The 23,611-nt window shown below is 49.0% G+C and overlaps 3 protein-coding genes across 3 annotated transcripts; all 3 read left to right on the top strand.

Annotated features, from left to right (window-relative positions):
* The first annotated feature begins 1,627 nt into the window (after positions 1-1,627).
* LOC125444048 (tubulin polymerization-promoting protein family member 2-like) lies at positions 1,628-4,609 on the top strand. Its single transcript, XM_048516488.1, has 4 exons — positions 1,628-1,689; positions 2,430-2,609; positions 4,119-4,176; positions 4,442-4,609. The coding sequence occupies exons 1-4, from the start codon at positions 1,628-1,630 to the stop codon at positions 4,607-4,609; spliced, it is 468 nt and encodes a 155-aa protein (XP_048372445.1).
* A 3,595-nt stretch (positions 4,610-8,204) lies between these two features.
* LOC125444047 (tubulin polymerization-promoting protein family member 2-like) lies at positions 8,205-10,248 on the top strand. The gene is made up of 3 exons (XM_048516487.1): positions 8,205-8,374; positions 8,955-9,108; positions 10,081-10,248. The coding sequence occupies exons 1-3, from the start codon at positions 8,205-8,207 to the stop codon at positions 10,246-10,248; spliced, it is 492 nt and encodes a 163-aa protein (XP_048372444.1).
* A 3,857-nt stretch (positions 10,249-14,105) lies between these two features.
* LOC125445137 (tubulin polymerization-promoting protein family member 2-like) lies at positions 14,106-17,741 on the top strand. Its single transcript, XM_048518002.1, has 3 exons — positions 14,106-14,278; positions 16,041-16,194; positions 17,468-17,741. The coding sequence occupies exons 1-3, from the start codon at positions 14,109-14,111 to the stop codon at positions 17,648-17,650; spliced, it is 507 nt and encodes a 168-aa protein (XP_048373959.1). The 5' UTR covers positions 14,106-14,108; the 3' UTR covers positions 17,651-17,741.
* Positions 17,742-23,611: the final 5,870 nt, after the last annotated feature.

The following is a 23,611-nucleotide window of genomic DNA, read 5'->3' as shown; positions in this document are numbered from 1 at the left end:
CTGTGACTAGCCCAAGGTCACCCAGCTGGCATGTGTGGGAGTGCACAGGCTAATCTGAATTCCCCAGATAAGCCTCCACAGCTCAAGCAGCAGAGCAGGGAATCAAACCTGGTTCCTCCAGATTGGAATGCACCTGCTCTTAACCACTGCTGTTCTGGATAGAGCTGGATAATATCAAGACACTGATGACATTCAATTCCAGAGCTACAAGTGATTTCTTCTAAAAGCCTTAAATAGAGGTTGATACATTTTGGATAAATTGTACCGTATGGAACTGCACAGGTCAACTGTGAGGTTGACATATTCCCCACCACACAATCACTCCTCGCTGTGTCATGGAGAGAAACACATCTTACCATGGGACGCCTCTAGAGATGCCAGCCATATATGCCAATGAAAAGTTAGGCGCAAAAGGTACCAGACCACAGCCACACAGCCCAGAAAACCTACAACTCCCAACTACTCACCTGCCTTCTTGAGACAGTGTCAAAATGATGATGTCCGTGATGGCACACAGAACATGATGTCCGTGATGGCACACAGAACAGCCAATGATGTCACAATCCCTACCTCAAAATATGTACCTCATAAGCTGTGGTGATATAGAGCAGCCCTCCCCCTCCCAGCTGGCTCAAAAAGGGGGGCACAGAAGATCACACTCTGCTTAAGCAGGTGCACACAGCCTTGGGTGTTGGAGTTCTGGGTGGGGGCACGTCTCTGTTGCTTCCAAATTCTGTGCGCTTCCATTTGAATGGAATTAGGTGGTGCTCTGGATTTTCCTCAGGCCAAAAGGACTACTTCTACCTGGAATTAATGTGTATTTAGGACTAAGGTCTCTCAGTTAGGAACCGTCAGCATTTATCCTGCGTTTGGGAAGTGTCTGTATTTGCAAAATGTTGAATACTGATTAGCATAGAACACAGGTGTCAAACTCGCGGCCCTTCAGATGTTATGGACTACAGTTCCCATCACCCCCTGCCATCATGATGCTGGCAGGGGATGATGGGAACTGTAGTCCATAACATCTGGAGGGCCGCGAGTTTGACACCACTGGCCTCGAACCTTCACGCCTTGGCTTCTCCAGTAAACAGGAGCCTAATTGTCATGTGTGAAACATAAAAATGGCTGTGGTATACAACTAAAGAGGGATTTTAGGAATCTGAAGAGGACTCTGTTCACAAAAGTTGGCTCCACAATAGCAATATTAAACAGATTTACACCCTTCTAAATCATAGAAGTCAATAGGTCTAGAAAGGTATAACGGCTCAGGATTGCACTGAATGGCTGTAGTTCTAAGAACAGAAATTCACATAGCATCTTTCATGAAATGTGTTAGTTTTTTTAAAAGCGTCACGCTTTTCCTGTTCTAGCACAGCAGAGTAAGATAGCTGCCTTCAAAATATGGACCTCAAACTGAGAAATTTCCTTCCTCGTAAGGCCTGCCAAAGACCAAAGCTTTATCTGGCACTGTAAGATTTTCCTGCCTGTATCGGCTTCTGACAACCCCAACCTTTAGCAGACAAAGGGAAGTGGCACTCTACTGTACACCACCAGGTACATTTTACCACATCCTTACAAGAAACGTACGGTTGCAGGGATGTGGTAAATTTCTTCTCATCACAGCCAGATGGTACACATCCTCACAAGGTTACATCTTCCCCCTGCTGAGGTTGTAAATGGTCATGATAGGTATTTACCCTATAACAGTGGTGGCGAACCTATGGCACGGGTGCCAGAGGTGACACTCAGAGCCCTCTCTGTGGGCATGCGTGCACAGAGTTCATTATGTGGGGGGGGGAAATTGCTGGCCTGGGCCGCTGGACTTGATGTGCGTGCACCTCAGCGAGCAGGGAGGACTCGGCTGGTGGGACCGGTGCCTGGTAGCAGCTCCAGGTGGCTGCTGCCCGGGGGATGGGGGGGAGCAGAGGCAGCAGAGATGCTAGAGAGGTGCAGAGCAGCACATATGGGACTTGCTGGAGGCTACAGCAGGCTGGCCCCGGCTCGAGGGGTTTTTTCCAGGATTAAATCTGCGTCAGCGTTGGCACTCTATGCGATAAATAAGTGGGCTTTGGGTTGCAATTTGGGCACTCGGTCTCGAAAAGGTTCGCCATCACTGCCCTATAAAGTTATGTTGCTGCAATGAAATGTATGGGAGATATCTTGAAATCTTTGGGTTGCCAGTTCTGGGTTAGGAAATTCCTTCAGATTTGGGGAGGGGAGACTGGGAATGGTGGAATTGAAGAATAACTGGGAGCGCAGTCGAGTTGTGATGTCATAGAATCTACTTTCTAAAACTGCCATTTTTCTCTAGGGAATTGCTCTCTGAAAGAGGAAGAGGAGAAAAATAACATAGCTCTTCCTTGAACTGTATAGAGCTGGGCCTTCCCTGAGAACATCCTGTTACGTTCCTTCAGGTTTTGTCTCTGCAGTTGCCAAAGGATGTCAGAGATGGAAAAGGCCTTCCATAAATTTGCCAGTTACAGAAGAACATCCAAAGTGGCCAATGATATGACGGCCAAGAATTTTTCCAAGATGTGCCAGGAGTGTGGCTTGGTGGATGGGAAGGCTGTGAACACGGATGATGTGGACATCGCTTTCAACAAAGTCAGGTCAGCTGAAGAACGGCGGGTTTGGGAGAAATGTTGGAGCCATATGTGAGATTTGTGGCCTGGAGAGCCAGTATGGTGTAATAGTCGAGAATGGTGAACTCTAATCTGGACAACCAGGTTTGATTGCCCCACTCCTTTACACACAATGGCAGACTTTTATCTGGTGAACTGAGTTTGTTCCCCCACTCTACAAATGAAGAAGAAGAGTTTGGATTTATTATAACCCCCCCTCCCTTTCTCTCCTGCAAAGGGAGACTCCAAGAGGAGCCTTACAATCTCCCTTTCTCCCTTCCCCTCCTGGGCACAACAAACACTCTGTGGCAGGTGGGTGGGGGGGCTGAGAGAGCTCTGCTGACTAGCCCAGGGTCACCCAGCTGGCGCATGTGTTTTGGAGTGCAAGCCCAGCAAAATCTTGGTTGACCTCAGGATAAGCCTCCACAGCTCAAGTGGCAGGAATCAAACCCAGTTCTCCCAGATTAGAGTGCACCTGCTCTTAACCACTACTCCACACACTGGCTCTCTGCTGAAGCTCTTCTGGGTGACCTTGGGCCAGATCACAGAAATTCTCTGGAGAACTGGGCCTCAAAAGGCCCATATGTCTTTCTCTTCACTGCTACTCCCAGGAGTAAAGGGGGCCCGTGCCATCAACTATGTTGAGTTCTTGCAGGCCATGAAGGTTTTGAGCGCAAAGAGGTTCAGCAGCAAACTGCCAGAGGGGATGTGCCTTTGCAGGCAACTTTCAGAGTTGCTGGGAAGGCAAGGGAACCAAGCCCGATCTGGAACCAGTGGTGAGAGGTTGTCGACTGGCGCCCTGTGAAATGAGGAGCCAATCCAGAGGTGGGATCCAGCAGGTTCTCACCAGTTCCCAGAGAGTGGGTTACTTAATTATTTTTTTTGTGCGCCCGAGAGGGTTACTAATTGGGTCTCGCTTGCTTTCCATCTCCACTGCCTCTCGCCTCCCGAGAGGCATACTGCCTTTGAGCGTGGAAGTAACTCCCCTGAACTGGGTTAATCGCAACTTTCAGGTACTGCAATTCATGGATTCTCAGCCTTTTGTACCTTTTATCTCACCAGTCTCTATCAAAGAACCTGTGTGTTTCACCATTGCTGTGTTCAGATTTGTGAGTTGGGGCATTTTCTATAATGTGATGATTATTTAGAAATGACCTGGTGAAATTTTTTTTTTTCGGGTCATGGTGGGGTGGCTGCCCATGGGGGGGCATCCAACTCAGGTTTTGCCCAGGGTCTCCAGGTTTGCCTTAAGGTACCCTCTGGCCCCCTTTGCTGAGGGGGAACCTGTTACTAAAATTTTTGGATCCCACCACTGGAGCCAACCAATTCTCTTTGAAAACTTCATGCATTTAAAAAGGAATTAACTGCAGGCCTGTTTGTATGCCATGTTTCTGAAAATGTGCAGAATAAACACTTGGGCACGAAATGCAATTTTCCTGATAATCTCAGCTTTCATTTTTAAACAGAGCGAGTTTTTCCTACTCCCCTTTTTTGCAGCTGCAAAATGGGTTTTACAGCATTTGAGCAAAGCCTGTTGGACATTTTGGAAGCCCAAGTAATCCCCATCTCGGGACTGCTGCAGGAATGGATCTTATCACTGTCTTTACCTATTTAGAATCCTTTCTGTTTTGCTTGGATAAGATGCAGCACTCTCTCATTTCATTTCATTCCACTCCAATGAGGGGTGTGTGTTCCATACCACTTCCCTTTTACTCACTCCACCTGTCTCACTCCCCTGAATAGGTAAGGGTATGCAGTATAACAGAATCAGCCTAGCACCAGCCCCACCACATCTGACTTCTTGCCCCTCTGTCTTGTAGAAACCCATCACGGCTAGTGGGGTGGAGAGACCGACAAACACCAGCAAGCGCTTGGGCTCGGACAAGCAGCATTTTGATAAAAGCAGGAAGGACATGGGGATTTCCAAACTCTCAGACCTTGCTGAGGGCACCAGCAATATTGGGAACGTCGAGGAGCCTGGCACCTAAGACTAGATGTGGGGTGGCATCTTGCCATCTGGGACTGCCTTGGGAGGAGAGGCGAATAAACCACAGCTGTTCTGGCATACTGTCTGTGTGTCTCTCTGGCTAAGGGTATGTCTAGCTGGTCTGGTACAAACCACGCATGATTCTTCCAACTGGGTGGCTCTGTAGTATTAATTTTTTTTTAGAAGGATTCATTCTTGAAGCAGCTGGCAGCCTTATTGTTCCTTAAGGAACAGGCTGTGACCTGTAGACAGAACTAACAGAATTAAAAACTAAAGTCAGGGTCCTGAAATACTATACTACTGGCTACCGAAAAAATATATTGTAATCTTGAGGAATTATAATAAACTTATGTGAAACCCGTTGGATGCAAAGAGCAGCAAACAACCACTGCCAGAATAACAACACATCCAAGAATCAGAGAAACTCTATAAGAAAGTCCTCTTGAGACTGCATAGACTAAAAGGAGTCCAATCAAGTTCACATTGAAATAGGAAAAATATTTCCATAAGGTTTTCTAGCCCATTATTCCGTTTTGTAGGGCAGGACTTCCCTACTTTCCTCAGCCAAGAAAGAGTTAGAAATTCCAGTCTTAACCTAAAATCATAACCCTATAGGGTTCAGTCTTTGCATTCTAATCTGGAGGAACTGGGTTTGATTCCCTGCTCTGCCACCTAGAGCTGTGGAGGCTTATCCCTGGGGGAAATCCCAGATTAGCCTGTCCACACTCCTACACATGCCAGCTGGGTGACCTTGGGCTAGTCACAGCTGTTTGGAGCTCCCTCTCTAGCCTCACCTACCTTACAGGGTGTTAGTCAAGTGAGCCGGGAAGGGGCAAGGGAGATTGTAAGCCCCTTTGAGACTCTCCTACAGGAGAGAAAGGGGATATAAATCCAAGCTCTTCTCTTCTTCTCTATATACCTCTCCACCAGATTCCTTGGATTTGATACAGTGATCTTGAGTCACCGACCTGACCAGGCTGTGGTTAAATGGCTGAAACTCAAATTAACAATTTGAAACTAAAGCTGCGATAAGATGCATGTCCAGGAATAAGACATGCTTCCATCTTTTGAGAGGGGATACAGCTGATCCAAACTCCTCCTCCTCCTCCTCCTCCTCCTCCTCCTCCTCCTCCTCCTCTTCATCTTCATCTTCTTCATCTTCTTCTTCTTCTTCTTCTTCTTCTTCTTCTTCTTCTTCTTCTTCTTCTTCTTCTTCTTCTTCTTCTTCTTCTTCTTCTTCTTCTTCTTCTTCTTCTTCTTCTTCGTAAGCTTCAAGCTGATCATCAAAGTGTCAACATGTCCCGTTCCATCTGAGGACTTTCTTATATAATTTGGATTCTTGGATGTGTAGGAAAGAAAGTTCCTTTCAGCAACCCGCATATCTGTGCAATGAACCTTCTCCAGGATATCGCTGAGCATTTTAGACACAGAAGTTCCATGTTTCAAGCATGGGCAATCACAGCGTACAAAGTGGTGAGCAACCATGACATGGTTTTATGGCAATCTCCATGTGTTTCTAATAACAGTGAACTAGGCTTACCTCACAGTGATATTGTGGCCATTTCATTCCCCCCAATTCCACAGTGTTGGAGATGGATCTTGATCTGGTAAGAAGCTGATGAAGCCAGCTCTCTCTTTTGTTGAAAATTATACCCCTTGTTGCCCCAAAGACCCTCCTCTGCTATCAGTCCTACTAACTGGCAACCAAAGTTAGCCATGATGTCACAGGCCGACTTGGTGAGGTCACAATTCCTACCATAACTTGCCCTCACAAGTTATTGGTGCTTCTGGCTCAGAGCAGGCCTCCTCTTTCCTAGGACACACCCAACTAGTCAGGGCCTGGGCATCTCACCCAGGTAATCTTCAAATTACATCAATTCTTATCCATGGGCAATGGTGGCGGTTTTCCATGCTATACAAAAGCACGTTGTAATTGCAAGATATTGGTGCCCCCCAGGTAGATATTAAAACCTGAGCTCCTGCATTAGACCAAAATTTTTAAGCATCAACATTTCATTTTGTCCTAGATGGGGAATACATTAAGGTGTTTTGAGGGAATTCCAGTTGTTTTAGACACTGAGGTTGCGGGAAAAAAAAAGGCAGGTGAATTAGCCCGCTTGGGGAGGGATGGAATAATGCCCTTTGAGTTCCCCTCTCTCTCCAAAACAGCCATTTCCTCCAGAGGAACTGGATCTATGTTGGATGTAGAGCTGCCCAGGAGGTGGGATCCAGCAGGTTCTCACTCAGTTCCCGAGGTGGGATTTACTAATTATTTGTGTGGGCCGAGAGGGGGTTACTAATTGGGTCCGCTTTTCCATCTCCATGCCCTCGCCTCCCCGAGAGGCATACTGCCTTTGAACGTGAAGGATCCATATAGCAATTGCGACTAATAATGTAACTCCCTGAACTGGGTTAATCCCTTTCAGGTACTGCAATTAATTGATTCTCAGCCTTTCGTACCTTCTCAGCCTTTCGTACCTGATGCTGTGGCTGGTTGGTTGAGTGCAAGTCGGCTGAAGTTGAATCCCACTAAGACGGAGGTCCTGTGGCTGGGCGGGGGGAGTGTCCGTGGCCTTTGGCCTGCTCTACCCTTCTTGGTGAGAGGCGTTAAAATTACACCCTTTAACGTCCGGGCTAAGAGCCTGGGGTGACTCTGGATCCATCTTTATCATTGGTGGTCCAGGGTCACCCAGACAGCCTCCAGGCAGCTTTTTACCATCTGCAGCAGGTACCGGCAACTTCGGGCCCCCGTGATTCTCTCCGGACTCTGATCTAGGCCACTTGTGATCCACATGCCACGGTCACCTCTAGATTAGACTACTGTAACTGCGCTCTCTTACGCTGGGCTTACCTTTGGCCACATGATCCGAAACTGAAACTCGTACAGAATCGCGGCAGCCAGACTCCTTTCCGAGCAACAGCGAAGGGACCGGATTATTCGATCTGCTATACCAACTGCACTGGCTGCCGCATCGAAAGTAATACCGGGTCATGTTTAAAGTTTTGCTCTTTGACCTTTAAAAGCTATCTGTGACCTTGGCCTCTGCATATATCTAAGGGACGGGGGGGGGGGGGGGGGGGGGGGAGCAGAGGCAGCAGAGATGCTAGAGAGGTGCAGAGCAGCACATGTGGGACTTGCTGGAGGCTACAGCAGGCTGGCCCCGGCTCGAGGGGTTTTTTCAGGTTAAATTGCCGCGTTGGCACTTTGCGATAAATAAGTGGGCTTTGGGTTGCAATTTGGGCACTCGGTCTCGAAAAGGTTCGCCATCACTGCCCTATAAAGTTATGTTGCTGCAATGAAATGTATGGGAGATATCTTGAAATCTTTGGGTTGCCAGTTCTGGGTTAGGAAATTCCTTCAGATTTGGGGAGGGGAGACTGGGAATGGTGGAATTGAAGAATAACTGGGAGCGCAGTCGAGTTGTGATGTCATAGAATCTACTTTCTAAAACTGCCATTTTTCTCTAGGGAATTGCTCTCTGAAAGAGGAAGAGGAGAAAAATAACATAGCTCTTCCTTGAACTGTATAGAGCTGGGCCTTCCCTGAGAACATCCTGTTACGTTCCTTCAGGTTTTGTCTCTGCAGTTGCCAAAGGATGTCAGAGATGGAAAAGGCCTTCCATAAATTTGCCAGTTACAGAAGAACATCCAAAGTGGCCAATGATATGACGGCCAAGAATTTTTCCAAGATGTGCCAGGAGTGTGGCTTGGTGGATGGGAAGGCTGTGAACACGGATGATGTGGACATCGCTTTCAACAAAGTCAGGTCAGCTGAAGAATGGCGGGTTTGGGAGAAATGTTGGAGCCATATGTGAGATTTGTGGCCTGGAGAGCCAGTATGGTGTAATAGTCGAGAATGGTGAACTCTAATCTGGACAACCAGGTTTGATTGCCCCACTCCTTTACACACAATGGCAGACTTTTATCTGGTGAACTGAGTTTGTTCCCCCACTCTACAAATGAAGAAGAAGAGTTTGGATTTATAACCCCCCTCCCTTTCTCTCCTGCAAGGAGACTCAAAGGGCCTTACAATCTCCTTTCCCTTCCCCTCCCCACAACAAACACTCTGTGAGGTGGGCGGGGCTGAGAGAGCTCTGTGACTAGCCCAGGGTCACCCAGCTGGCATGTGTTGGAGTGCGCCAGCAAATCTGGTTGACCAGATAAGCCTCCACAGCTCAAGTGGCAGGAATCAAACCCAGTTCTCCAGATTAGAGTGCACCTGCTCTTAACCACTACCCCACACTGGCTCTCTGCTGAAGCCTTCTGGGTGACCTTGGGCCAGTCACAGTTCTCTGAGAACTGGGCCTCAAAGGTAACATATGTCTTTCTCTCACTGCCACTCCCAGGGTAAAGGGGGCCCGTGCCATCAACTATGTTGAGTTCTTGCAGGCCATGAAGGTTTTGAGCGCAAAGAGGTTCAGCAGCAAACTGCCAGAGGATGCTTTGCAGGCAACTTTCAAGTTGCTGGAAGGCAAGGAACCAGCCGATCTGGAACCAGTGGTGAGTTGTCGACTGGCGCCCTGTGAAATGGGAGCCAATCAGAGGTGGGATCCAGCAGGTTCTCACCAGTTCCCGAGAGTGGGTTACTAATTATTTTTGTGCGCCGAGAGGGGGTTACTAATTGGGTCTGCTTTTCCATCTCCACGCCCTCGCCTCCCCGAGAGGCATACTGCCTTTGAACGTGAAGTAACTCCCTGAACTGGGTTAATCACTTTCAGGTACTGCAATTCATGGATTCTCAGCCTTTTGTACCTTTTATCTCACCAGTCTCTATCAAAGAACCTGTGTGTTTCACCATTGCTGTGTTCAGATTTGTGAGTTGGGGCATTTTCTATAATGTGATGATTATTTAGAAATGACCTGGTGAAATTTTTTTTTTTCGGGTCATGGTGGGGTGGCTGCCCATGGGGGGGCATCCAACTCAGGTTTTGCCCAGGGCTCAGGTTTGCCTAGGTACCTCTGCCCCCTTTGCTGAGGGGGAACCTGTTACTAAAATTTTTGGATCCCACCACTGGAGCCAACCAATTCTCTTTGAAAACTTCATGCATTTAAAAAGGAATTAACTGCAGGCCTGTTTGTATGCCATGTTTCTGAAAATGTGCAGAATAAACACTTGGGCACGAAATGCAATTTTCCTGATAATCTCAGCTTTCATTTTTAAACAGAGCGAGTTTCTACTCCTTGCAGCTGCAAAAATGGGTTTTACAGCATTTGAGCAAAGCCTGTTGACATTTTGGAAGCCACGTAATCCCATCTCGACTGCTGCAGGAGTGGATCTAATACGTCTTACCTATTTAGAATCCTTTCTGTTTGGATAAGATGCAGCACTCTCTCATTTCATTCCACCAATGAGGGGTGTGTTCCGCCACTTCCCTTTACCACCCACCTGTCTCACCCCTGAATGGTGCGTGTGCTAGAATCAGCCTAGCACCAGCCCCACCACATCTGACTTCTTGCCCCTCTGTCTTGTAGAAACCCATCACGGCTAGTGGGGTGGAGAGACCGACAAACACCAGCAAGCGCTTGGGCTCGGACAAGCAGCATTTTGATAAAAGCAGGAAGGACATGGGGATTTCCAAACTCTCAGACCTTGCTGAGGGCACCAGCAATATTGGGAACGTCGAGGAGCCTGGCACCTGAGACTAGATGTGGGGTGGCATCTTGCCATCTGGGACTGCCTTGGGAGGAGAGGCGAATAAACCACAGCTGTTCTGGCATACTGTCTGTGTGTCTCTCTGGCTAAGGGTATGTCTAGCTGGTCTGGTACAAACCACATGATCTTCAACTGGGTGGCTCTGTAATTAATTTTTTTAGAAGGGGATTCATTCTGAAGCAGCTGGCAGCCTTATTGTCCTTAAGGAAACAGGCTGTGACCTGTAGACAGAACTAACAGGGTAAAAACTAAAGCTGAAATACTATACTACTGGCTACAAGAAATATATTGTAATCTTGAGGAATTATAATAAACATGTGAAACCGTTGGATGCAAAGAGCAGCAAACAACCACGCAAGAATAACAACACATCCAAGAATCCAAACTCTATAAGAAAGTCCTCTTGAGACTGCATAGACTAAAAAGGAGTCCAATCAAGTTCACATTGAAATAGGAAAAATATTCCATAAGGTTTTCTGGCCATTATTCCGTTTTGTAGGGCAGGACTTCCTACTTCCTCAGCCAAGAAAAGTTGAAATTCAGTCTTAACCTAAATAACTACAGGGTTCAGTCTTTGCATTCTAATCTGGAGGAACTGGGTTTGATTCCCTGCTCTGCCACCTGAGCTGTGGAGGCTTATCTGGGGAATTCAGATTAGCCTGTGCACTCCTACACATGCCAGCTGGGTGACCTTGGGCTAGTCACAGCTGTTTGGAGCTCTCTCAGCCTCACCTACCTTACAGGGTGTTCGTTGTGAGCGGGGAAGGGCAAGGAGATTGTAAGCCCCTTTGAGACTCCTACAGGAGAGAAAGGGGGGATATAAATCCAAGCTCTTCTCTTCTTCTCTATACCTCTCCACCAGATTCCTTGGTTGATACAGTGATCTTGAGTCACGACCTGACCGCTGTGGTTAAATGGCTGAACAAATTAACAATTTGAAACTAAAGTGCGATAAGATGCATGTCCAGAATTACATGCTTCCATCTTTTGAGGGGATACAGCTGATCCAAACTCCTCCTCCTCCTCCTCCTCCTCCTCCTCCTCCTCCTCCTCCTCTTCATCTTCATCTTCTTCATCTTCTTCTTCTTCTTCTTCTTCTTCTTCGTAAGCTTCAAGCTGATCATCAAAGTGTCAACATGTCCCGTTCCATCTGAGGACTTTCTTATATAATTTGGATTCTTGGGTGTGTAGGAAAGAAAGTTCCTTTCAGCAACCCGCATATCTGTGCAATGAACCTTCTCCAGGATATCGCTGAGCATTTTAGACACAGAAGTTCCATGTTTCAAGCATGGGCAATCACAGCGTACAAAGTGGTGAGCAACCATGACATGGTTTTATGGCAATTCCATGTGTTTCTAATAACAGTGAACTAGCTTACCTCACAGTGATATTGTACATTTCATTCCCCAATTCCACAGTGTTGGATGGATCTGATCTGGTAAGAAATGACGAAGCCAGCTCTCTCTTTTGTTGAAAATTATACCCCTTGTTGCCCCAAAGACCCTCCTCTGCTATCAGTCCTACTAACTGGCAACCAAAGTTAGCCATGATGTCACAGGCCGACTTGGTGAGGTCACAATTCCTACCATAACTTGCCCTCACAAGTTATTGGTGCTTCTGGCTCAGAGCAGGCCTCCTCTTTCCTAGGACACACCCAACTAGTCAGGGCCTGGGCATCTCACCCAGGTAATCTTCAAATTACATCAATTCTTATCCATGGGCAATGGTGGCGGTTTTCCATGCTATACAAAAGCACGTTGTAATTGCAAGATATTGGTGCCCCCCAGGTAGATATTAAAACCTGAGCTCCTGCATTAGACCAAAATTTTTAAGCATCAACATTTCATTTTGTCCTAGATGGGAACATTAAGGTGTTTTGAAATTCCAGTTGTTTTAGACACTGAGGTTGGGAAAAAAAGGCAGGTGAAAGCCCCTTGGGGAGGGGATGGAATAATGCCCTTGAGTTCCCTCTCCAAAACAGCCATTTCCTCCAGAGGAACTGATCTATGTTGGATGTAGAGTTGCCCAGAGGTGGGATCCAGCAGGTTCTCACCAGTTCCCGAGAGTGGGTTACTAATTATTTGTGTGGGCCGAGAGGGGGTTACTAATTGGGTCCGCTTTTCCATCTCCATGCCCTCGCCTCCCCGAGAGGCATACTGCCTTTGAACGTGAAGGATCCATATAGCAATTGCGACTAATAACAACTCCCTGAACTGGGTTAATCCCTTTCAGGTACTGCAATTAATTGATTCTCAGCCTTTCGTACCTTCTCAGCCTTTCGTACCTGATGCTGTGGCTGGTTGGTTGAGTGCAAGTCGGCTGAAGTTGAATCCCACTAAGACGGAGGTCCTGTGGCTGGGCCGGGGGGAGTGTCCGGTGGCCTTTGGCCTGCCTACCCTTCTTGGTGAGACGTTAAAATTAACTTTGTCCGCCAAGAGCCTGGGGGTGACTCTGGATCCATCTTTATCATTGGTGGTCCAGGTCACCCAGACAGCCTAGGCAGCTTTTTACCATCTGCAGCAGGTATGGCAACTGGCCCCGTATCTCTCCCGCTCTGATCTGGCCACTGTGATCCACATGCCACGGTCACTCCTAGATTAGACTACTGTAACTCGCTCTACGCGGGCTTACCTTTGGCCATGATCCGGAAACTGAAACTCGTGCATTGTGAATGCGGCAGCCAGACCTCTTTTCCGGAGCAACAGCAAGGGACCGGATTATTCCGGTCCTATACCAACTGCACTGGCTGCCGCATCGAAAATGGGTCATGTTTAAAGTTTTGCTTTTGACCTTTAAAGCTATCTCCGCGGCCTTGGCCCTGCATATCTAAGGGACTGTCTCTCCCTATATCGCCTTTCTAGGCCCCTCCCTCCTCGCTCATCGGAGGCGACCTACTGGGTGATCCCTGGCCTCGAAGGCTTATCCGGGCTGGCCTCTCTAAGCAAGGGCCAGGGCTTTTACGGCTCTGGCCCCCACCTGGGTGGGAAGCCAGGCTTCCAGGTGAGATCAGGGGTTCTGCGGGATTTTAAGCAAAGTTTCCTCAGGGCCTGTAAAACGGACCTGTTCCGCCAGGCGTTTGGCCAGCCGGGATGATATCAACTGCAACAAAAAGCAAACATCTGGCCTCCCGTGGGTTCATAAAAGGGGGAATAGAATAGCTGAAGCCATCTTTAGTCTAATATTTTATGTATTTTAATTAACTTATATATATGATGTTTTAACTTTTTATTTTGTTGGAAACCGCCCTGAGCCTTCGGGGAGGGCGGTATACAAATACAATAAAATAAATAAATAAAATAAATTTCATCTCCCCAGTCTCTATCAAAGAACCTGTGTGTTTCACCATTGCTGTGTTCAGATTTGTGAGTTGGGCCATTTTCTATAATATGATGATGATTTAGAAACGACCTGGTGCAAAAAATTTTTTGGGGGTCGTGGTGGGGTGGCTGCCCATGGGGGGGCATCCAACTCAGGTTTTGCCCAGGGCTCAGGTTTGCCTAGGTACGCCTCTGCCCCCTTTGCTGAGGGGGGGCTGGCGAGGGAACCTGTTACTAAAATTTTTGGATCCCACCACTGGAGTTGCCTACGAGTTGTACCACAGCCTCATAGTAGAGTTCGTTTACATTCGTTTACGTTAGATCCCTTCCGCACATGCAGAACAATGCATTTTCAATCCACTTTCAAGCTGGATTTTACTGTGCGGAAAAGCAAAATCCACTTGCAAACAATTGTGAAAGTGGATTGAAAGTGCATTATTCTGCATGTGCGGAAGGGGCCTGAGATGACTGTTTTTGGACGGCAAGCCATTTTTTGGTTCAAATTGTGTATTCCTATAGCTGCAGGAAGGATGTCAGAGCTGGAAAAGGCCTTCCGTAAATTTGCCACGTATGGAGACACAGCTGCCAGCGGCAATGACATGACAGGCAAGAACTTCTCCAAGATGTTGAAGGAGTGCGGGGTGATGGACGGGAAGGGCGTCACCAGCACTGACGTGGACATCGTCTTCAACAAAGTCAAGTGAGTGGCAAGGCTGTGGCTGGTGAGAGGAACTGTGTGGAAAGGGATGCGTAGTGACCTCTACCTAGATCCTGTGTAGCTTGGAGTGTCTCTCTGCTAAACCACGTGCAAAGTTGTGTTTGCAAGGAAAATGAGCTTAGCCTTTGTTTGCTCTCTGAGCAAGCAGTGCTGAACTCACCTTGCCCTTCAACGAAAACAGCAGTGGGGAAAACAGCACTGTATTAGTATACAGTGTGGTGTAGTGCTTAAAAGTAGGTGGACTCTAATCTGGAGAACTGGGTTTGATTCCCCACTCCTCTACATGAGTGGTGGACTCTTATCTGGTGAACCAGTTTAGTTTCCCCACACCTACATTCCCGCTGGGTGACCTTGGGCCAGTCCTGGTTCTCTCTGAACTCTCTCAGCCCCACCTACTTCACAAGGTGCCTGTTGTGGGGAGAGGAAGGAAAAGACGTTTTAAGCTTACAGGAGAGAAAGGGGGGATATAAATCCAAACTACTTCTCCTCCTCCTCCTCCTCCTCCTCCTCCTCCTCCTCCCTCCTCCTCCTCTCTTCTTCTTCTTCTTCTTCTTCTTCTTCTTCTTCTTCTTCTTCTTCTTCTTCTTCTTCTTCTTCTTCTTCTTCTTCTTCTTCTTCTTCTTCTTCTTCTTCTTCTTCTGTACATTGTACAATGGATCAGAATGGGAGGGGATAGGTTTTTACATTTGTATTCTGCCATGAAATTCCACAGAGGACTTTGTCCAGTCATTTTCTCTCAGCCTAGGCTACCTCATTGGACTGTTCTGAAAATAAAAAGGGGAGAGGAGAAACCCAGGTATTCCTCCCGAAATTCCTTGGAGAGAAGGTGGGATAACAAAAGTGCTAGAGATTGGTGAGAAACTTGTACACGTGTGACTGAGCAGCAGTGGCATAGGAGGTTACGAGCTTGTGTATCTAATCTGGAGGAAACGGGTTTGATTCTCCGCTCTGCCGCCTGAGCTGTGGAGGCTTATCTGGGGAATTCAGATTAGCCTGTGCACTCCCACACACGCCAGCTGGGTGACCTTGGGCTAGTCACAGCTTCTCGGAGCTCTCTCAGCCCCACCTACCTCACAGGGTGTTTGTTGTGAGGGGGGAAGGGCAAGGAGATTGTAAGCCCCTTTGAGTTTCCTACAGGAGAGAAAGGGGGGATATAAATCCAAAACTCTTCTTCTCTTCTAAGCACAATAGAAGCAAGATATAAGTCATGTTGATGACCTGTTACAGCAAACATATGTATGTCCTGCATGTACATGTGTGTATCTGTTTGTAACACAGGGTAACACACATTCACTTTGCAATTGAAACCAGGGACCAGTATCTGGATAAATGTCCAATCAGATGTTCAACTGTACCAGCATTGACTGTGATATGACCATCACCCAAGTATATGTTGCACACGGATCGTTGTAACGTGAACGAAACAATAGATACGAAGGGAAATTAATTCTAGGCTGATGGGAGAGTCTTGGTCCAAGGTTCTTTTTTAAAAATTAATCTCTGTCATACACATATGTCCCTCTGCAAACAGAAAGCTAACCTGGCAAGGAGAGGGCTCAACCAGACCCTTCGTTTCTGTTTTCTAGTTGCAGGAATGTGAGCAAACAGCAACAATAAAATATCCCCCCACCATCCCTCACTCAGCGAGCTTTCGTAGCTGGGTGGTCCTTCAAACCTGGGCCTTCTAAATCCTAATGAATGTCTCAGTGAGGCTCAGAGATGATTCTTGCTTATATCTCCTTAGGAACAAGGGTGCCCGTAACATCACATTTCCAGAGTTCCAGGAAGCCATAAAGGAGTTGAGCGCCAAACGCTTCAAGGGGAAGTCTCCAGAGGAGGCTCTGCAGGCAACACACCAGCTGATGGAAGGCAAGGAGCCGGGCAACGTGGGAGCGACGGTGAGTACACAAATCACAGTACAAGAGAACTCCGAAGCAAAAAAAGCAAAAGGAGAAGCCCAAATGTTGCTCCTTCCTCCTAGTTCAGGGGTCTGCAACCTGCGGCTCTCCAGATGTTCATGGACTACAAATCCCATCAGCCAATTGGCCATGCTGGCAGGGGCTGATGGGAATTGTAGTCCATGAACACCTGGAGAGCCGCAGGTTGCAGACCCCTGTCCTAGTTCATAGCAAAAGTTGTGAACAGCTAACAGCGATCCTTGAACAGTGATCCCAGAGCCAGAAGAAGAAGAAGAGTTTGGATTTATATCCCCCCTTTCTCTCCTGTAGGAAACTCAAAGGGGCTAACAATCTCCTTGCCCTTCCCGCCTCACAACAAACACCCTGTGAGGTGGGTGGGGCTGAGAGAGCTCCGAGAAGCTGCGACTAGCCCAAGGTCACCCAGCTGGCGTGTGTGGGAGTGTACAGGCTAATCTGAATTCCCCAGATAAGCCTCCACAGCTCAGGCGGCAGAGCTGGGAATCAAACCCGGTTCCTCCAGATTAGATACACGAGCTCTTAACCTCCTACGCCACTGCTGCTCCAGGTTGCTCCTCCCTCCTAGTTCATAGCAAAATTCGTGAACAGCTAACAGTGATCCTTGAACAGTGATCCCAGACCCAGAACCAAACCGAATGTCTTAAGGAGGTGGTCCGTCGCCATCTGTGTTGTTTATTTCGGGACTGTGGCATCAAAGGATCACAGTTCAGACATCACAGCTGGAACATGCATATCTCATAAGGGAATGAGGCTTTTGAAAAAAGGCACGGTGGGTGTACTGCCATCTAGTCGTACACTTGCATGTCAAATGTGGAAAATGCTACCCATTAGAATTGCTGGCACCTTAGGAGAAGAAGAGAGTTTGGATTTATATCCCCCCCTTTCTCTCCTATAAGGAGACTCAAAGGGGTTTACAATCTCCTTTCCTTCCCCTCCTCTACAAGAAACACCCTGTGAGGTGGGTGGGGCTGAGAGAGCTCTGTGACTAGCCCAAGGTCACCCAGCTGGCATGTGTTGGAGTGCGCCAGCAAATCTGGTTGACCAGATAAGCCTCCACAGCTCAAGTGGCAGAGCAGGGAATCAAACCCGGTTCTCCAGATTAGAGTGCACCTGCTCTCAACCACTGTGCCACTTCTGCTCTCACTAGAGACCAACAAGGTTTTGGGAGTCGGCCAAAGTGCCTGACCTGCCTCTCTCTTCCCATCTAACTTGCTGTCTCCCCTCCATCTTGTAGAAAACGGTCGCGGCTGGGGCCGTGGACAGGCTCACAGACACCAGCAAGTACACCGGCTCTCACAAGGAACGTTTCGATGAAAGTGGGAAAGGCAAAGGGATGGCTGGCCGTGCAGACTTGGCTCAGAACACCGGCTATGTTGGAAACTACAAGGGGTCCGGCACCTACGACAAGACCCACTAGCTGTGGGGTGCAGTCCCGCAGTGCATTCTGGGAAGACTGACTGCGCCTTCTGTCCTAGAAGGGGAGGCAATAAACAACTACTGCTCTGATACACCGCTGGTATGTGTGTGCGTGTTTGGCTCCACGGATAGTTGGCAATATTTGAAAAAATCCAAACAGGTGAGGCCCCCACCCATATCTCCAGCTCTTGAACTGCGATGAAAGGAAAACCGAGATAAACCAATACTGGCATCTGAGTTATTTCTGCAAGCGACGACATGAAACGCTGTATTTAGGACAGCGTTCTCCTCAGCTTGCACATTCTTAGTTATCTTCTTCGCTTTCTGGCAAAAGGAAATACCAAGCCCGATCTGCTCACAAGAACTGTGAGATACCCTGTTTCCCCGAAAATAAGACATCCCCTGAAAATAAGACGTCGTAGAGGTTTTGCTGAAGTGCTAAATATAAAGCATCCCCCAAAAGTAAGACATAGCAAAGTTTTTGTTTGGAAGCATGCCCGTCGACCAGAGCATGCAGCTGTGGAGCGGAAAAATAAGACTTCCCCTGAAAATAAGACATAGTGCATCTTTGGGAGCAAAAATTAATATAAGACACTGTCTTATTTTTTGGGAAACACGGTATTAAAAAGTAGGCAGTCCAATCCGAAGGAGAGATGCGGTAGAGCGGTGGCTGGAAACAGCACCGCTGCCCTGCCCCCAAAGAGGCAATTGTCAGCACGGGCACTGGGGTCGAAGGTGAAAACTCCCTGTGGAAAAGTCCATTGCGCAGAGTGACTTAGGCCACACTTTTCAGTGGCGTACGTCTGCACTGCTGGGAACCCTGACCTGGAAGTCCTTTGGGAGCTGACTAATGTCAACTTTGCCTCTGGGAATCCCCCCCATGATGCTAGTGTGGTCAGCTGCACCACAGGCCAGTTTCCAGGTCTGATTGCCATGCATCCATGCAGTGGTCCAATGCTGAAGTGAAATGGCACAAGGCTGGCGTCTGGGACGCTTTATGTGGCACAGTGGACAGCAGGGGCCGAGCGAGGGCGCGCGCCCTGTGCCCCTGCCATGGCACCACCGGCCCTGCCCCCTCCATGGCCTGGCCACACCCCCGCTGTGCCTCTGTCCGGGGCATTGCACACACCCCCTGCCTCATTGGCGCTATGGCACTGGTGGGGAGGAATATCAGCATAGGGCTCTCGCTGCTTTCAATATGGCTTCCATCCACCCGCCTTTGCATTGCACTATAAGGGTGTAAGCTGTTGTTGTAGAATTAACAACGCTTGTAGTCACCTTGATGACAAACTTCATTGGAAAATGGATTTACAAAATCTCCTGAGTCATAACATGCAGAATTGTAGTAATGCACTGCTGACCCAGCAGCACCGTGGTAGAACGTTGGGACGCCAACGGACCTACGGCCTTGCTGGTCGCATTCCGCACTTCACTCCTCATCCCCCCCCTATGGTCACGGTCATGAACCGTTCTGCCCAGTCGCTGTCGGTCTTGCCCCCAGGTGAGGATTAGGCTCAGACGCCACGCCCTTCTCCTCAAGACGTGAGCCAGGCATCATGCATCACATGATGATCTCCAGGTCTCCCCGGCTCCCCGCCATCTCCCTACCCACCTCCTTTACACGCCACAATGAAACTCCTACTGTGCTAGTGCCAGAGACCAGCACAGGCAGAGTTGTCAGGATCACGGAACTCCGCTTCCTGTTGCTGACGCTTCCACCAGATGAAACTCCTCTCCTGCCTTCTATTCCTAGCCGGTTTACCCGCGGGATGACTACAAGCTGGTGCCGAACCCGAATCCTAACCTCCACCCTGCTCACCGTCGGCTTTGGGAAAGGGGCCGATAATCGAAGTCCGGCTGGATCGGCGCATCCAGGGACCACTGCTTGGTATCGCCTTGTCCTTCTGATCGGCGATCCAGAGACACGCTGGCCCTAGGACACTCTCGTCCGACGGAACACCGTGAGTATGGAGCTTGCAGCAGTGGGCTTATGACAAGCACGTTGATCGCAACCTGCTGCTAGCTAACGCGCAGGGTCCCCGTGAAGAGAAGGGAGCTGCGCAAACGGTTGAGGAGATTGTGCTCAGTGTCCATGGTACCCAGAGGGGGGGACATTGAATCTTAAGGACTGGGAAAACATCGGCCACTTTTCGCGACAGAGTCTCGCCGATACTGCCACGACGTGGAGACAAATGTTTGTCGCCATCAGCCTGCAGACCTATGGCTCCCTTGCTGTAGTCATCTTCGATTCTTCACCTCTTCAATTTCAACCCCGAATTTCTATCCACCAAATTGACGCTTCGTCCTCCTTCTGCCCCTTGCTCCTTCACTCCATTCAAACTTCTCTCATGGGCTCAGCCGCCCTCCTGTCTTCTTCTGGCTTCCTCGTGGGTTACCGACCGCCATTTATCAGAATGCTTTGGTTTCAAAACTTCGGTGAGAGCCGAGATAGCCACGCATCTGCAAAGGAAAGAAAACCCTGACGGAAGATCTACGCCGATATTCTCAGATTAAAAGCCCTCGGCCCATTTCACAGAGATACCCCAGGGGAGGATGGCGTTGTTCGGGCGGTTGTCGAAAGTACTCTCTTGCCATAACATCCTCACTGAGTCTACATGTTTACGCGGACGGGAGTCACTCAGGCCCCTATGTGAGAGGTAGATGCTAGAGGCGGTCATGAGGAATCACTTAATGGTTCCGACGCACTGGAAGACCACCAAGATGCTGCCCTGAGCCCTGCACAATTTGTGATCTGGGAGAGCCGGTTCGGCCAGCAATGCTTTAGCAGGCAGCCCGCTTCTACACCGCCAAGACAGCTTTACTGCCGATGCCTCTCAGTAACCCCAAGTAACAATCAGATTGTCCTGCCGTGGCCACCCCACGTCGCTTCTGAATGCCACAAGGCGCTTTTGAAAGTCCCTTGGCCACCGACAGCTAACCCAAAGTTTTTCTAGCGCCCGCAGGCCTCAAGAGCCCTATGCTGAGTTTGTGAACAGGCTCCAGGAGGCCCCTCAAGAGGCAGGTTGACAACGAGGCTCCAGGGCTTAACTCCTAAGCTTGCCAAGGAGAACGCTCTCCGCCAGAGTGCCGCAAGAAAGTTTAATATCACAGGCCTAGAAGGAACCCCGAAGCTGGCCGTGACATGTCAAAGCTTGCCAGACATCGGGTCTTTCGGGCCTATCACAGCCTTCTAGTCAGCCAGCCTCTCTCCGGGCTGCCATGAGACAGCCCCCGGTGACGAAAGTGTCTCAATTGCGTAAAGCCAGACATTTCCGGGAGGAATTGTGGCTGCCACCCCGGGCGGGGGCCTACAACCTGACGGAGGGGAGGGTTCTCCCAGAGGGCTAAGACCCCCAGGAGGCCCAAGACCTGGCGCCCCACGCCCGGGCCTGGGAGGCCCGCTCGGGCCCTCCCAGCCCGGAACCAAGATCCGCGACCTCAAACCCTTTCCGGAGCTCCCCATGAGATCTTCGCTGCCCCAGCTCAGTATAGTGATCCCATCCCCACGGAGACCATTGGGTTGGTCTTGCCAGCTTGCTCTCACGCTTCATACTCTCCTGCTCTGATAACCCCTTCTACTTCCAAAGTCACCATGTTCGCCAGTGCCCTGTGAATGGCACGATTTCAAAATCTCTGCAGAGTCCATACAGTCACTGAATTGCAGCAGAAAGGGAATGTTGACGGAAGAGGACTGTCATGAGTCTCCCTCAGAATGCCCCATAGCCAATCTACAGGACAATGAGGCATGGAAAGGGGAAGATGTCAAGACAATGGCCTTAAGCCAAAAGTCCTTCGCGGAAGAATAGGCCCCTTGGCCCCTCCAGCTGTAAGGTTCAAACCAGATCTTCATAGCTCTGAGCCTGTGCAAAGCCCCAAGCTCAAAAGTCTAGTGGCAGCAAAATCGCCAGCACCTCAGAGAGAGAGCAAAATCTCTCAAATCAGAGTTGCAACTCTCCTCGTTACTTCTATGTGCCTGGTAATGCCTATGTATGTTCTGTATGTCTTGCCCCTTCAAGAGACCCCTAAAGTTTTCCCTCATAGGGGATTTTTCCATTGCTTCTAAGCTATGCTCTTGTGCTTCAATTAAAGTTTTTCTCCTTCTGATTATGTGTGTGCCAATGTTCTGAAAGGCTTCATTGCTGTAGCATCCGGGCTTCTTTAAACGGGACACACAGCTCAAGGGCAGCCTCTAGGATACCGATGGGACCTGCTTCTGAAGCCGGCCCATCTTAGTTTAAACCTTCAAAACTTTTTTTTCAAACCTCCTTGAGAACCTTTTTCCTTCGCTCATCTGAGCCTACACTGCCACATTGGCTTGGCGCAAGTTTACATATGAAGCCAAATCACATGTTCCCACATTTCTGCTGAGCCCCTGGCTAGCTCAAGTGCCAAGGGGGGGGGGTCTCAGCCACACCTATCTTTACACAGCCTCCGGGCTGTGAAGGTAGGAAGCGAGCTCAAACCGCCAGTTCTTTACGGGAGGGGAAGGTGAGCTGACTTCCAAACCCTTCCCCCCCCCCCTGCCTTCCTTTCTGCACACCCTCCTCTTTCTAATGGGCTGACGACCCCACCCTAGATCTAGGGACCTGATAAAGGGTTTTTTGCAACCTCTCACTTGCCCCTGTGATCAAACCTCAAGCTCCAGGAACTGTTTCTTTTGCATCTTCTATATCTTCCTATAGATGCTATATTACCATATGACTATAATTGTGAATTGTTCAAGTCGCTTATAAAACCCACCTTAGACGGTGATTGGGATTGTTTTACAAACAACATCCACCTGGATATGACCTCCTTTCTCCTAAGCCTTCGGCAATTCTGCCTTGTATCTCTTAACGCCTTTGAATGTTGCAAGTGATCGCGTCGGAATGGGCCAACTGCTTCAACGTAAAGCTTGGCTAAAACAATGAAAAGAAAGGGGAGTAGTTCTATTGACCCGGGCAATCAAGGTCTCATCCAGCAGACCATATCCAAAGTACTTTCTCTATTCTCTATCAAAAATTGCCCACTTCCACTCAGGGCTCGAGCCTTCCATTGTCATCTATAAGGACCAACTCAGCCAGCACGAAACCCCTAGGGGAAAAGCGTTTTGTCTTTTTTTCTTCCATACAGGAGTCCAGTCAGCCATGCCAGACCAGCTCCCTATCCCGGGAGATGGAGCTGGCCTCCCTGGAGGATCCGGACCGCCCCTGTCGAGGGTCTCGATTGTCTCCCAGCCTGGGCCGAGATGGGAGGGATCTCTTGGAGCCAGCACACCCATTCTTCCATTAAGGATCACAGCCACTCGCTGGGGCCACTCTGGGAACGGCAGCCTGGGGCCAGCTGTGGCTCAGAGGTTGATGCCGCTGTTGCTGCTCCTCATCTACAATCGCTATTCTCCTCTGTCACTCTGGCTGAAGCTTGAGTTGCAGCCAGGGACATTCCTGATAGATTAACCCTTTGAACTCTCCGCTGTTCTCAGCCGCTTTGAATATTGTTGAACACGCTTCTCACAACCTTGCTCGTGAGAATCACTGGAACCTGCAATGCTAAAGACTATCAGTAGCTCTCCTACGCTCTGAGAAATCCATGGACTCTAACGCCATCGCTTCTGTAGCTTTGGTAGTCAAAACAGCAAGAGCTATGCATTGGACAATTATGCAACTACCGGGTTTTCCTTCCGCACATCATCCAGCCTATGTATCGTTTAGCCATGTTTCTTTATTGTTTAAATTTATTGCATGCCCTAATTTTAGTTATGTTATTTGTTATTGCTGCATTTCCGCTTCACAGTCTGGTTCGTCGACTTTCTGTTGCCAGGCTCCACCCCAGGAGCCCGGACGCCGCCAGCCGCCCGGCCTGCCTTCTCGATCCTCCTGTTGAAACGATGCGTCGCCTCTCCAAGGGCGGAGCTCTGTCTCGCGAATCTCCTTGTGGGGAGCCCCGGACTTGTTCTGTAACACCAAGACTATTGGCCGGGCTG

This window comes from Sphaerodactylus townsendi, linkage group LG15 (assembly GCF_021028975.2).
Source record: "Sphaerodactylus townsendi isolate TG3544 linkage group LG15, MPM_Stown_v2.3, whole genome shotgun sequence".
NCBI classification, from domain to species: domain Eukaryota; kingdom Metazoa; phylum Chordata; class Lepidosauria; order Squamata; family Sphaerodactylidae; genus Sphaerodactylus; species Sphaerodactylus townsendi.
Note: the sequence above shows the minus strand (reverse complement) of the source record. Positions and strands in the feature narration are given on the sequence as shown.

What these genes read in the sequence shown, in the direction of transcription:
- LOC125444048 (XM_048516488.1), top strand. Translation starts at nt 1,628, where the DNA reads ATGGTACACATCCTCACAAGGTTACATCTTCCCCCTGCTGAGGTTGTA. An exon ending in GTTGTAAATGGTCATGATAG is followed by an intron (nt 1,690 to 2,429) that starts GTATTTACCCTA and finishes TTGTCTCTGCAG; the next exon opens with TTGCCAAAGGATGTCAGAGA. An exon ending in TGGACATTTTGGAAGCCCAA is followed by an intron (nt 4,177 to 4,441) that starts GTAATCCCCATC and finishes TCTGTCTTGTAG; the next exon opens with AAACCCATCACGGCTAGTGG.
- LOC125444047 (XM_048516487.1), top strand. Translation starts at nt 8,205, where the DNA reads ATGTCAGAGATGGAAAAGGCCTTCCATAAATTTGCCAGTTACAGAAGA. An exon ending in ATCGCTTTCAACAAAGTCAG is followed by an intron (nt 8,375 to 8,954) that starts GTCAGCTGAAGA and finishes TGCCACTCCCAG; the next exon opens with GGTAAAGGGGGCCCGTGCCA. An exon ending in CAGCCGATCTGGAACCAGTG is followed by an intron (nt 9,109 to 10,080) that starts GTGAGTTGTCGA and finishes TCTGTCTTGTAG; the next exon opens with AAACCCATCACGGCTAGTGG.
- LOC125445137 (XM_048518002.1), top strand. Translation starts at nt 14,109, where the DNA reads ATGTCAGAGCTGGAAAAGGCCTTCCGTAAATTTGCCACGTATGGAGAC. An exon ending in ATCGTCTTCAACAAAGTCAA is followed by an intron (nt 14,279 to 16,040) that starts GTGAGTGGCAAG and finishes ATATCTCCTTAG; the next exon opens with GAACAAGGGTGCCCGTAACA. An exon ending in CGGGCAACGTGGGAGCGACG is followed by an intron (nt 16,195 to 17,467) that starts GTGAGTACACAA and finishes TCCATCTTGTAG; the next exon opens with AAAACGGTCGCGGCTGGGGC.